Source organism: Manis pentadactyla, chromosome 3, assembly GCF_030020395.1.
Source record: "Manis pentadactyla isolate mManPen7 chromosome 3, mManPen7.hap1, whole genome shotgun sequence".
Classification (NCBI taxonomy): Eukaryota; Metazoa; Chordata; class Mammalia; order Pholidota; family Manidae; genus Manis; species Manis pentadactyla.
Genome location: NC_080021.1, coordinates 212,747,109 through 212,760,978, shown reverse-complemented (window position 1 = coordinate 212,760,978; position 13,870 = coordinate 212,747,109). Strand labels below are relative to the sequence as shown.

Below are 13,870 nucleotides of genomic sequence, written 5' to 3'. Positions count from 1 at the left end.
CCCAAGGCTCTCCCCAACCCCCATCTCCTCCCGCACCCACGGCAACACAACCCTGCTGGTCTCTTTTGCAAACTTTATGTCCTCTTCTCTAACCTTTCTAGAGGAAGGCATGGACCTCAAACGTATACCCAAAGGGAAATCTTTTCCTCTTAGACCCTCTGCCTCTTCCTCTACCAAGTGGGGCAGCCACAGCTCATGCCCTGCAGTGTGTTTGGGAGCTGGGCTCAACAAGGGCTGGACAGGGAGTGAGCTGGTAGATGGGTGGGGTGCTCCACTTGGGGGGAGTCACTCCTTGTCCTCAGGCTGCCCCTCCCTCTGCCTTCCCTGGACCCCTTTTTCCTCCATGGTCCCCCATCTAGGCTGTGCTTTGCTCCCAACCTAAATCAACTCATCCTTGCTGAACCCTTCCCTCCAGCCCAGAAAGATCCCTCTCTTCCCTAAGATTCTGTCTATCAGCACAACAACAAGTATTTCCCAAGAGTTCACCACTTAGAAGGCATCACTTCTGGTGTTAGAGGGACTCAACCGCCCCAGATCCCAGTAGAGAGATGGCTCAGAGCAGGTGCGTGGAAGGGGAGGTGGGGAGGTCAGCCTATAACCAGCTCACCCTCTGCCATCAGCAATCGGTAACAGTATTACTATCAGTCTGGCCATAGTAAGTACTCAATAATGGTTGACTATTGAACCAGACAACTGCGATACACTCAGACAGTACGCACTCAAGCACCTAGTCCCATGGACATGTATTTTGGTGGACACACACTTACAATCACACATGGGTGTGTCCAGGAACGTTGGCATGTTAAACCCACCTGCACCCACAGTCAGTCCCAGAGTAGGGGGCCAGCTCCAGCCAGAATCTCACACACATGAACACTGCCTCCGGCACAAACCTCATTTATTTTGATTTATGAATATTACAAAAATAAACCTGAGCATCTTCTTGGATTCTGTGATCCTGACATGGGTCCCCCAGATATTGCTTTGCACTCTTGGTTACCTGAAATTAGCAGGGTAATTCGGAATCTGCATCTTTATTTAAAAGAAAAAACTGTAGATGCAGAATTATAAAAATTTAATATGCTCTCAGGAAAATGAAAAATGAGAGGTTGTGATCTCGTCTAACACTTTCAAATGTGTTTATTAATTCATGTTTTAAATCATAAGTTTCATTCGGTGAGAGCCATGCACAGCAATAAGCCCGTTTTAAAATATTAATGAATAAACAATATTTCTCTATTGAAATATAACATGCTTCTTTGAACAATGGACCACCAGTAATAAATCAAACAGGAGAAAATTGCATTTCATATTTAATACAAGTTGAACTCTGCCTTTTTATAAATGATATCTTTTTTGTTTAATTGGCGTCAGTTCAGATCTAGCAGATTGCTAATAAAATTCTGGATTTCCATATTTAATGATGCATACACTTTCTGCTGAAATTTTACCAGAAAAAAGAATCAGCCTTTTATTGTCTCTTGGACTCATGGTGAGAGGTGAGGCCAAGGCCTCAGTCCAGCCTTGAGGAGGCAGGGTGGGCAGGCTGGACGGGTGGGTTGAAGAGGCTGAGCCACTCCCAGGACCCTCACTGGGCAGCTGACACCCCCTGACTACCCCCTGCTGACCGGAAGTAATCATTCCAGCCAGAGGGGCCAGACAGCGGGCATCCCCTTCTGATGCAAGGCTCCACGTAACAATGACCACAGTAAGAGAACTCACTCCATCTCACGGGCCAGGCACCATGTGTGCGCCAACTATCATTTACAGTGTCCCTGTGAGAAAAGTAGGAAAAGTCTCCTCATCTTACAGGTGAGGATACTGAGGCCACAGAGGAGAGGTGACATGCCCAAGGTCACACTTCACTGGTAAGTGGCCGAACTCACCTGGCTCCAGTGTCCTAGCTCCTCACATTACATCATGCTGCTTTGAAGATGGATCAACCAGGGTGTCAGAAGACCTATTTTATCAACAGTGAGGGAGCAGAACATAAGCTAGAATTCGAGGGCAAATCTCCACCACAGGGCAAATCGTGGATCAGTAGGTAATACTCTGTGCAGGGCACTTTACCTGTACCAACTTGCCTCATCATCCTGACAAAGTCTGGAGGCAGGTGCCTGACAGCTAAGGAAACTGAGGCACAGGGTGGCTACATGACTTTCCCAAGGACACACAGCTAGCATGAGGCTGAGCCAGAGCCAACCCAGGCAGTCTCACTTGGGAGTCACCTTCACAGGTGCTGAGCCTTGGCGCTGTCCTAGCTAGGGAGCCACACTGAGCCCCTGGATATCTGTGACAGGCTGGCATCCACTTGGCTGTGAGGTGTGGCTCCCAGTGGGGCCCTGGGAGGGGCCCTGCTGGCGACAGGCTCTGCACATCGGCTGAGTCCAGGGCCACTGAGTCACCAGGGCTGAGGGATAGCTGGGCTTACCATCTGTGGGGCTGGGACGCCAGGCTAGGCAGGGACCAGCTGCAGGCTGTTTGTTGCCCTCAAGTGCCTGCGGACACAGCAGTCTTCCTGAGGGTGTCCCTGGGGTGAGAGCCAATGGTTCTGATGGGGTGGGAGTCATCTGCCCCCTTCTCTGCTCAGTTCCTACCTTAGGCTCACCAACAGAATGACACAGACACTTTGACATGAGAGCCGGGCACAGAGGGTTACAAATGGGGGTTTTGGCTTCAGACACACACACACACACATACTCATATTCTGGTTCTGAGAGTATTGGGCCAAGTGGCTTCAGTTTCCTCATCTGAAAGTAGAGGTATTAACAGAACCTTCCTCGTGAAGCTACTGTGAGGTTTGGGGAGAGCCTGGGAAGGGAGAACAGGAGCGTCCTCAGTCGTCTCTCTGCCCAGTGCCCCCTGGTCTTTGCACGTGCTCTTCCCCTTGTTCATTCTACCCTCCCCGGAGCCTAACACCAACCCAACACCTCATCTGTCTTCCTGGCCCTCCTCCTTTAGGCCTCTGCTTGGATATCTCGTAGGCGACCTGAGTACTGCATGGGGGGGGGAAGGGAAGGCCTGGTTGTCAGGGATGCAGTGGTCTGAGATCAGCCGTAATGGACAGGCATTCACCAGGGAGACAGGGTGCATCTCTCTGTGAAGTCATCCTCCTGTAGAGGGACTTCCAAGGAGAATGAGGACACTGAAGCCCAGGGAGGCGCTGAGACTTGGAAAGGCCCCCATGAGGGCACAAGTGGAACTCTGCCCATGGTCAAGCACACATATGGAACGTGCCAGGCCCTGTGCTCAAGCTCTTCTCATACCTGACGGGTGCCCTCCCAGGTCTGTTTGACCCCATTAGTGTTAGTACCAGTCCCAGCCCAGCCCAGCCAAAGTACTCCTAACCTGGCACATGGAAAGGGAACAGCTAGTCTTATTTAGGCCTACCGGAATGAAGCCCCAGACTTGGTGTCCAAGGGTGTTAATGTGTGAATCAATAAACACTGGCGCATGCTTCTCTCAACAGACTGGACTGAGCTAAAATCTGGGATGTTCTTGGAAGTATGTTTTTGGATAGTGAAGATTCATTTGTATGTGCATGTGTCAGGGTTCCACAGGGTATTTTGCAAAACCACATAACAGAGAGATTGTTTTATGTACAAAGAAAGGCTGACCCATAAGTTAATTGAATCATGCAAATAACTACTTAGCCATGGGAGAGATTCCTTCAGGCAGGCTGAGAGCCTACTGGCAGGCTGAGGGAGGACAGTTTGAAGGGCAATCTATAGTCTGCTCTTGTACTATTAAGGCCTCAAGATTAATGGGAATGGTGGCCCTAGACCTTTTTTTGCCTGGCTCTACCAGCAGAAATAGTGAAACAGTTGTATTTATCATAGACAATTTACTGCAACTGATTAACATTAATCTGATTTCCTGTGAGTCAATTTCCTTGAGATATAGTAAACAGGCCAATTACCTGCTATTGACTTATTATAAAGATTTAGATATAAGCAACAGAGGTATATATAAATATATGGGGATTCTAACAATTTGAATGAAACAAAAACAGTGTTCTATGTAGCTAAAGCGTTTCTAGTTCTTATGTTTTACAAGTTTAGAGTTTTAAAATATGTTAAGAGAAGGGTTGGGTGTTTGGACATTTTTTATTTTTTATGGTACCTGAAGCTCACTCTTTTCTGAGAAACTTTGGCTTGTTTTTAACTGGTGTCTCATAGAAGTTATGAAAGTGAGAAAGTGAATGTGACAAGACTTTTTTTTAATTACAGAAAAGTTCTTTCCATCTAACAAGTGCCAGATGTATCATTAGGTCAGGAGAGTCACAGGCAGAAAGCCCTGGGTTTAAAGTGTGGTCCCCTACTCCCTAGGTTCTACAATCTTGTAGCATTTGCCTAATATGAGCTTTAGTTTCCTAATCTATGGGTAGCATTTTCTTGTGGTGTCCTTAGAGCATAAGCACCTCTTGAGGACACATGGCGATGGCCCGAGCAGCTGGCTGGATTCTGCACAGAGAGGGCCATCAGTCATAGGCGCTGTTTCTCCGCTCCCAGCTTCACCGGCCATCTCCGGGTCCCTCTCCCACTGGCTTTCTCCTTTGTCTGCTCCGGTCAGTTCATACAGGGGAATAAGAAATCGCGTCAACATTTAATCATGAAAGCAAAAAGTTTATTCATGTTTGGAACTACATATAGCTACCACAAGGAAGACTTTTTCAATCCAGGGTGTAATCCAGTTAGAAAGGAACACGAAACGTTTTTAATACATTAGAATCACCGCCACAAATTATTTTCATGACTCAATCAGTTTCAGAATCGCATACAATACAAAAAGAGAGAAAGGAGAGGGGGGCCCCATTACACAGGGTGAAATATACAGTACTGAATACTGAAATCTGAATGCATCACAATTAGTTGCCGCTTTTTTTTTTTTGCATGGATTAGTAACAAGATGAAGAACATTCAAAATGTTTCTCAGTATTTACAACAGTTTTACTGATCCTGTGTTAATTTAAGACCCAATGTTTCCACTCTCGGTTTTTTAAAAGTTGCAAATGCAACCCTGATTTTTTTCTTTTAAAAGATTACAATATACATTACATTTTATGAAGGGAAACAAAGAGTTAATTACAAGATGCAAAAAGATAAGAAAGAGACAAACTACAGCGTGAGTATTGTTCAGAGGTAGTAAGTGAGCACTCTAAGCTACAGAACATGTTGAAATTCTATTGGTTTGTATGAGTTCGCATGAGGTAATAAAGCTGTGTTTTGATTGGTGAGATGTATAAATACTCTTTTGCTACACTATATACAACACTCCAGAGAGCAGGGCCTCTTGTCGATGCCCAGAGGACGTAGCAAACCTTGACAAGTGTGTGCAGCACCCAGTGCACACCGTAACACCCCAGACGGATCTCATGTTCACCTCTATCAGCAGCAGGTATCTTCATCTCTCAGGACAATCTGGATCCATGGTGTAATTACTGAGCAGACTCTGGGCACTGGTGCTTTCAGAGAGAGAAAAGATGCTACCAGTCTCTGATCTAATTATAATGTAAGAAAACGCAATACAAATGTGACGAGGAAGATTCTTAAACACAACCATCATTAACAGAGCCAAATGGCTCCTTTATTCCAACTCCATTAGCAATGTGAAAGACAAAGTCTGTGATGGAAATATGCAAGAAGCTCAATTTAGGTGAGGTGAATCTCTACATCTGCTTTAACGATTGAGGTTTAGCATATATTGTACTTTTTACCCTTAAGGCCAAGGAATTGGCAACTGTGAAACCATTAATGTAAAATATTGATAATAAATTATGATAAAATAGCTACAGGACTGTCAACAATGTTAAATCTTGGCCTAATTGGATAAAGTGCTTTTTTAACATTGTGTGTTTTTAAGTATAAATACAAATGATTATGATTTCTTAAAAAACAGATTTACCAAGTTCTCTCATAAGACAAGGTTTTACAGTAAAGCTGTAGATGGTGGGCTACAAAAACGCTTTCCTTTTCCTCCTATTGCTCTGAATGCAATTATCAAGGCATGTCAGCTCAGGGAAAAGTGTTGCCGGAGATTAGTTAGAGGTATCAGAGTGCACACTTCCTGGGCCTTCTGTAGGAGAAGTCACAGAAGATGGAGTTGTTGCGTCCTGCCAGCCTCCATTAGCCTGAAAGGAGAAACACAGTTCAACGGGTGCACGTCTACATATTAATTCTACTCCCCAATTTAAAATACCCAGATGACAACATGAGAGCAAAGATACATTAGCAAAATGTATTTTCTAAACCCACTTTGGCAGGAGTTTGAAGCATGTGTTAAAGTGGGATTAAATGCATGTAAAACAAATCCATCCCACCAAGGAAAGACTTGGCAATAAATCAGCATGCTAAAGGAGGGCTTCAGCTTGTCTCAAGCTGGCACGGAGCTTGGCCTTTGATTTGCTGGTAAAAATAAAATGACTCAAAAAGAAATCTTTTAAGAAGGGAGCAGTGGAGAAGCTCAATGCGGTGCCTCACCAAGGCGCTGGGCTCCATGGAGTACAAACTTCAGCCCTGCTTAATCCTTGTTTCCATAGAAGCTGCCCGCCCCCTTTCCATACACGCCTGACAGTATAACCCCTGGAAAATAAAGGCCAGACTTTCCCTCCAAAAAGGATCCTCCAGAATGAAAATGCATGAGCTGTGGAGGAGCACATACTACTCAAATCTGCATTCCAATTATCTGTAACTGGAGCTCCTATTTGGGACGTTGCTGCTGCTTTTCACAAGCCACTGGCCCTGCCTGCCGCAGACCTGCATCGGCAGTAACAGTATTCAGAAACAAATTTGCCTTATGTCTTGGCCTTTAGAGGCAATTGCTGAAATCAATGTCTGATCAGATTTCTGCTGTGGCAGACAGCTTGTCGCTACATATTTTTATGTCAGTCAAGACGAGGGAGGTGCTGGGCTTGTGAGTCGGGGAACACTGAGTGGAAGTGACAAGGCGGGCCTTTCTGGAAAGAAGGTGAGGGTGAGCTGGCTGACACCCAGCGCTTGCAGCACAGACTAGCCTCAGGCTGCACTGCCCCCAGCCCCAGACCTCCCGCACCAAGGTCAGGGTGGGTCATAAGGTCCCCCTGCCTTCCTCACGTCTGTCTGCAACTTCTTCTGTGAGTCCATCTAAAATGTCTTCTTTTAGGCCTGTGTCACTAGGCCACTGAGAACTCTGCCTGGATTCCCTGCCCAACCTGGATACAGCTATTTAATGAGCCTCGTACTGAGAACTTTTCCTTCTTCCAAGATCTCTGCTCTTAGAGAACTCCCTGCCCTCTGACTAACTGCACTGCTCTGCACATAAAGCACCTTTCCTTCCTCCAGGACCGCAGAGGGATGGAGGAGAGGGGAAACCCAACCACCCAAAGAGGGGACCAGAGCCAAGGGAAAAGGAGTTTCCAGGCTAGAGGCATATCAAATTCAGGCTGGGAGAAAAATAGAGCTATGGCAGTGTATTTTCAAAGCCTCAGTTGTGCAAGTTGGATGGTGATGTGCTCATGTATGTTTGTGTGGATGGACTCCAAGAAACCCTCTTCTCTATCTAAAACCTGTTTTTACCTCTCAGGTATGAAAATCTACTCAGAAAAAGAAAAACTCCTACACAGATACAAGTCTAAAGATATTCCATCTGAAGTAAACATCATTCCTCTTTTATCCAAATTTATAAACAACAAATGTACAATATTTTTACCCAGCGAGGCAGCTGGAGGAGAGGTTGTCAGCAAGCATTCTTTTTTTCAAAGTAAATTAATCCTTACTCTGGTGGTTTGAGATTATGCACTGTATTATACAACAGCGCCTTATCAAGCCTCATCAGTGAAGATGGAATTCATGTCTGTAAAATGCTGCAGGCAATCACAGTTTCATATTTTATCATGTTGATAAGGATATCGCACATTCTCTGAAGCATTTCAAAACACTTAAATGAAAAAGGAGAAATGCAACTAAAAGGCTTTTTATATGGTTTGTTGTGGGTTATTATGAGTTATTTATAAACCCAAAAAGAAAGATTTGACATTTCAAATGTAAAAGATTTGAGTATTTAATGGTCCTTTTTTCCCTTTACAATTGAACATCCTCAATCACTTTTTACGTCATTAATATTTACTCTCATAGCAAGCCAAGAACCTAAAAGGGGATAATATTGTCCATTTTATTCCTGACTCTCCTACCCGGGAGTTCATTCCTCCCTAAGTCTGGAACCCCAGATTCTGTCCACCCCAGCCCCACCCTGGTGACCCTCAGCCCCCACCCTGACTCCCTTTTAGGAGCTGTAATGTTTTGCCATTTTCCACCCATGTCAGGGTTGGGGAGAAATCAAAGTTGTGGTAAATTGGTTCCAAAAGTTAAAATTTCCTCCATAATCAAAACCTGAGAAGCCATTACAAATGCTGAATATGTTTTGTCTCCCACATTGGTAATACAGGAAGTTGCTCTCAGGAACAGATTTCTTTGTTTAGCTTGCTGTGTTGATCTGTCTGGGGCCCTCCAAGGCTGCTCCCTTTACTTGAGCTGTGTTTGGGGATTTTTCCTGCTGCTTGATTCTAAGATAAATGACCTGTTTTTCACCATTTCCCTGGAACAGCACGGCCAGAAGGAGATGGCATCTTAACAGGCTAAGGCTTAAGACCCTATTGATGACAGAACAGCAGCCACTCTGGACATCTATGAGGACTTCTAAGAGCATTTAGGTAATATCAAGTGTTTAGGTTCATAAAATAAAAGTGCGGTGGAAAATGCTACCTTCTCCACCTGCCAAAAGCATAAGAAGCCAAGTCAAAGGGCCATTAATTTATTTATTAGTTACTGTTTCCCTGACACTGTTCCTACAGCTCTTTGAGTCTGGCTCCCCAGAGTACTCACATTTAAATTATGTGGACTGTACAGTGAATTTCCTCCAAGGCCATCACTGTAGCCTCCCGTCTGATTGATAACATGACGGAGGGTATCCACCTATAAATGAGATGAAACAAAATTCATCATCCCGAATCAATTAAAACATCATCACTTACAAAAGGTAACAATTTGAATTATGTGTGCCATGAGGTTAGCATCTTCAACGAAAGAGAAATTTATCAATCAAATGTGACTGGCAGAATTTTAACAATTCTTTGCATATTTAAACTCACACATCTTTGTTTTTCATGCCAGCCAAAAAATAGCATCTTCATGGCAATGCGAATTTTAACAAATCTTTGCATATTTAAACTCACACAGCTTTGTTTTTCATGCCAGCCAAAAAATAGTATCTTCATGGCAATGCAAACTTTCCATCTATAGCAACTTAATGTACATGGCTATGGGTGAGAACTTCTTGTAAATATATATACTGGATCTCTCTCTCTCTCCCTTTTATACACGCACACACAACTTTTATATGCATAAAACAAGTAGCTGTTCTCAATTAAGAGGATGAGAGAAGAGTTGAACCTGGAATGTACTTTAAGAACTCAGGTTTTTGTATTCTGACTTTAAAAAAAAACAGAAATGAAACAGAGTAATATGCTTTTAAATCATACACATGCTGGCACACACAATTTTTCTGTTTTATTTTGTTATAAAAGTAAGATGCACCCAACCCTTCTCCATGAGCTCAAGCCAGAGCCGAATGCATTCACAAAGGTCATCAGGTTTGAATCACCCAAAGTCACTGTTTGCTTGATTCTCATTAAATTAAATGATGGGGCAGATGGTCACATTTGGAAGCACCCAGCACAGGTTTTGCACGGAAGTGCAGACCATTCCATGGGGTGAGAGTTAAGGAGTTTTGAGCCCAAACCCTACCCTGCTAGAAAGGCCCCAGCTGGGGCATTTCTCCTACCTGTGATTGCACATTGGCTCCGACTTGGGACCCTTGGTAAGAATCCCCATTCAGACTCTGCATGTTCATGAACATGTCCCCAGAATTTGGGAGGTTAAAAGAACCAGAAGAACCTGGAAAGGAAAGAGTTAAGTAGCTGAATAACAGAGAGCTACACATAAAACCCTCAGAGACCTAGAGCAGGGAAGGAGAAGAGGTGCAGAAGGGCGGGGCTGTGTACAACATAAAGCATTTCCAGATCTAAGAGGATGGTAAATAACTCCAAAGAGTTCGGGCCTATGATTCATCTTGCATCTAGGGAAGTCCCATCAATGGGGAAGTCCAAATAAGAAACATAAACAAAGACAGAAAAACACCCAGTAGCTGGCCTGGAACAATCCCCTTGTTGTCATTTACCTCTAGGAGATGGTTGTTAAATGAGCCTTCCACCATCACTAACTGTCATGGCAGACAGCTACCCAGAGAAGAAACACTGTTCTCAAGCTCTTTCTTGGCCACACATTCTACCTAACTTTCATCTGTTTCCATGTCCCATTGAAAAGAACTGGAGTGGGGTGAGGGTAAGGGGGACAATGAAACTCACTCACTTTCTGAACTTTTAAAGATATATGTAAAAGATCTCTTTAGTAAAGCCCCTTGAATTGCTTTTCAAGCCCATTTCTTTGGACTTAGCTGCACATGTAATTTCAAGTTTCCTGTAATTTTAAGACGTTTCTAACTTCAACACAAATGCCACATAAAATTTGACCAAAATGGACTGTATGAGGACCCAGGATATTGCTCCATGTGTTGGGCACCACGCCCCTCACGGCTAACTAGGTGCCCTCCTACCATGTCAGCGCGGGTGCTACAGAAACGCTTAGGGCGGCAGCTGGAGGCGGCAGCTCCATTAGGTGGAGAGCACTGCTGTACTCTAACATTCTAGCCTCCTTAGGCACAGCGACGGGTACACCCCCCACTTCTGCTTCATTCTTTGACAGACCACTATTGACCTTAAAATGATACATGGAACAAAATAGTTAAAATAACCATTAGTGATAAGACTTTGCCTAATTGCTGAACTAAAAACCACTCTTAAATTTGAAAGTTCCAGGCTCTACGAGTAGCGAGTGGCACTCACTATGAACAGTGGGTTTACAGGCTCTGGCCATCCACTCATTCACCCATCCCAAGAACAAGCCTGTATTTTAATATAAATCCTCCTTTGCAAATCCTCTGTGTCCTCAGCATGGCTCTTGTTTCCTGGCCTGTGGGACAGGGCTTTGTGGCACAAGGCTGCCTGGGCTGAGCAGGGAGTCAGCAACCTATACGCACCGGAATTTGGCGTGGTGGGCGAGTTGGTCTGGTTGTTCTGCACAGCTGCAGCCACTGCGTGCGCGGCTGTAACAGCCGTCTTTGCAGCGTAGAGGTTGGCTTCTTCCTGAAACTTGCCGATATTCTTCTTGTACCTGATGCGTTTGTTGCCAAACCAGTTGGATACCTACAAATCGCAAGGATATGAGTGAAGGAGGAAAAAGGTCAAAGGGTGAAAAATGCCAAACTTCCAATAACTATTAGATACCTTGGGACACACTCAATTCCTAACCTACAATAGCATCCTGTGAATAACATGTAATGGTCTTAGGGGTTCACTTTCTCTCTGGGAAAATCTCTCAATGCTCTTAGAATAACACTTTCTTGGAGTTAGCCACAATAACACTAAAATGGCTGGGATCACTGCTCATAAAAAATAGCCAGTTAGTATATACTGATTAGTATATAAATGAGCAGTCCCCCCAAAAGTAGATGGAAACATTTGTCATGTTAGGTAAGTAGTAAAAAATACTTGTGAAAAGATGACTTGTTCTTTTTGGTTCTGGAACAGTTTTGGCAGCTGTACAGTAGAATCATGTTTGGTCTGCTGAAAAGAGTAACATAGATTAATAATGGATGAAAAAAAATCCCTTGTCTCCTGCCTTAGAAGAGACTGTATGCCTGCCCAGGTGGCTGAGTACGCCCTGCTAGTTAACATATGAGAAGGTCACAACTTGAAAACTCAGGCAATTCCATTAAGGTCAAATGTAAATGCAGAGGAGTGGCTCTGATTTCATCAGGTGGAATACGCTTTTTTTTTTTTTTTCAAACTATTATGGAAGAGATTTCTAAAGAGGACCTTGGCAACAGGCAGATTTCATCACATTTCATTGACGGCAAAACTTCAGTCCAAGACTCACTGATCATAGTTAATGTGTTCAGGCACTTGGAGCTCAGATATATAAAGCAACACCTAAACCCACACAGCAATTTATAAAAAGGTACCTGCATGTTATGTAAAAGGCTCTGACCTCTCTTTTATTAAAGTAACAGTTTAAAAATGCTTTTCAATAATTTCTTAATAATCTGTCAAAGAAGCATGTTGCTGTGGTATCAGGCCAGGAGGGTCATTGTTTTATCCTGAACAGCTATTCAGGGGCACAAAGGAAAAATAAGTAGTGGTTTGAGCCCTCCAACCCAATTTACACCAATGGGCACACTTGTTTACCATCTCTGCCAAGTCTTTAATTGCTTTGGAAATAGAACTCTCATTCTTCAACCTATGGCACTCATCCTTCTGGAAGAAGCCAAAGAGTCCTGGCAAGAGAGCCACATGAGAAAGACAATGTTGGCCTTACTGCTGCCCACATACTGTCCCACCCTCGGGAATCACTGTGTGCACACACACACGCACATATACACATGCAGGCGCCCTTGCTGGGGACCCATGCAGCCATCATGAGCACAGGATCATCAGACAGAAACAAGCCAAAATTCATCAGGAAGTAAATATGCTAGACAAGGACTCCCTAGCCATTTCTGTTCCACCATCACTTCCCCCCACCCAAAAGAGTGTATGTATTCTTTCCTTCCTTCATACCAATTAGTAGTGGTTAGAACTATCATTTAATGAGTATCTCCCATGTGCCAAGCATTATGCAGAATCCTTCAGATACAACTCCACATTTAATCTCTCAACAATGTCAAGGGCAAGGTGGTTGACTGAAGTGATTACACAGGCATCACACTTGTCCTAAATCCAATGACCTTTTCTCTCCCCTCAATGCACTGGACCTCTAAGCATGGTCGGATGCTTGTAAATACCACCCACCTTCTTAGGGCTCTTTCTTGGCCGGGTTTCTCTGACATTATACTCACACTTTTGCCCCTCCTGACACTCCGGTGTGTGTGTCTTCTCAGACTTAGCTCTTGGACCTATTCTCTCCTTCTCCTTGAGCAATCTTACCCATATTAATGATTTCAATTACTGTCCCTGTGTGGATGACCTCTCCATCTTTACCTAACTTCTATGAAGAAGGTCCATTCTCAATTTTTACCACATTTCCATATAAATGTTCTGCCTCCAACTCAGTCTAAAATGAAATTCATGTGTCCCCTAAACCTGCCTTTTCTTCTCTTCTGTCTCTCTGTGTTCATGTTACCTCCCCCTCCAGAGACATGGTACTTGGTACCACACAGAGTCCCTGATTCCACTGCTGGACAGTTCTAATGGACGTGTGGTTCTCTATTCATAACTATTAGGTCTGGTTCCCTATCACTTCCACTCATTGGTCTTAGTTCTGACATCTAGACTGTCACAATATTAGGCTCTCAAACAGCGCTGAGTGACCAAACCCCACTCGGCTACTGGTCTTCTCCGAGCTCTCTTCTTTGAGCTCTCTGTGTTGGGGGCAGGTGCGCATGGTAATAGTGCAGGATGTGGTAGTGGGAGGAAGAGCTAGGAGAGTCCACAGGAGAGCAGGCAATGAGGCCTACGTCTGGCAGAGCAGTAGCTGTGGAGAGGGCAGATCCCATGGAAGGGGAATAGGCAGAACTTGGCCACTGACTGGCTGTGGTCAGGGAAAAAGGAGAAGCCAGAGATGCTGCTGCTGTGGGGTCCGGCCCTTCAAGAGGATGGAGACAGATGCTCTGAGAGGGATTTCTGCCCTAGGAGAAGGCAGCCTCAGTGACTATTAGGATCCATTCCATACCAGAATACTATGATTCTGAAAATCAAAGTTCTGAATCAAGACTGGAAGGA

The 13,870-nt window shown here is 44.3% G+C and overlaps 1 protein-coding gene across 4 annotated transcripts in view; it reads right to left on the bottom strand.

Moving 5' to 3' along the window:
* Positions 1 to 4,604: 4,604 nt before the first annotated feature.
* PBX3 (PBX homeobox 3) overlaps positions 4,605 to 13,870 on the bottom strand; it is a 233,475-nt gene continuing 224,209 nt past the window's right edge. For 3 of the 4 annotated variants that reach the window (XM_036913929.2, XM_036913931.2, XM_036913930.2), the window contains exons 6-9: positions 11,131 to 11,296; positions 9,817 to 9,929; positions 8,859 to 8,948; positions 4,605 to 6,130 (exon numbers count right to left, since the gene is read on the bottom strand). In XM_036913929.2, coding sequence (XP_036769824.1) covers positions 6,038 to 6,130; positions 8,859 to 8,948; positions 9,817 to 9,929; positions 11,131 to 11,296 — 462 coding nt within the window. In that variant the 3' untranslated portion in view covers positions 4,605 to 6,037. The remainder of the gene's footprint in view (positions 6,131 to 8,858; positions 8,949 to 9,816; positions 9,930 to 11,130; positions 11,297 to 13,870) is intronic. The other variant, XM_036913932.2, reaches the window with a different exon arrangement.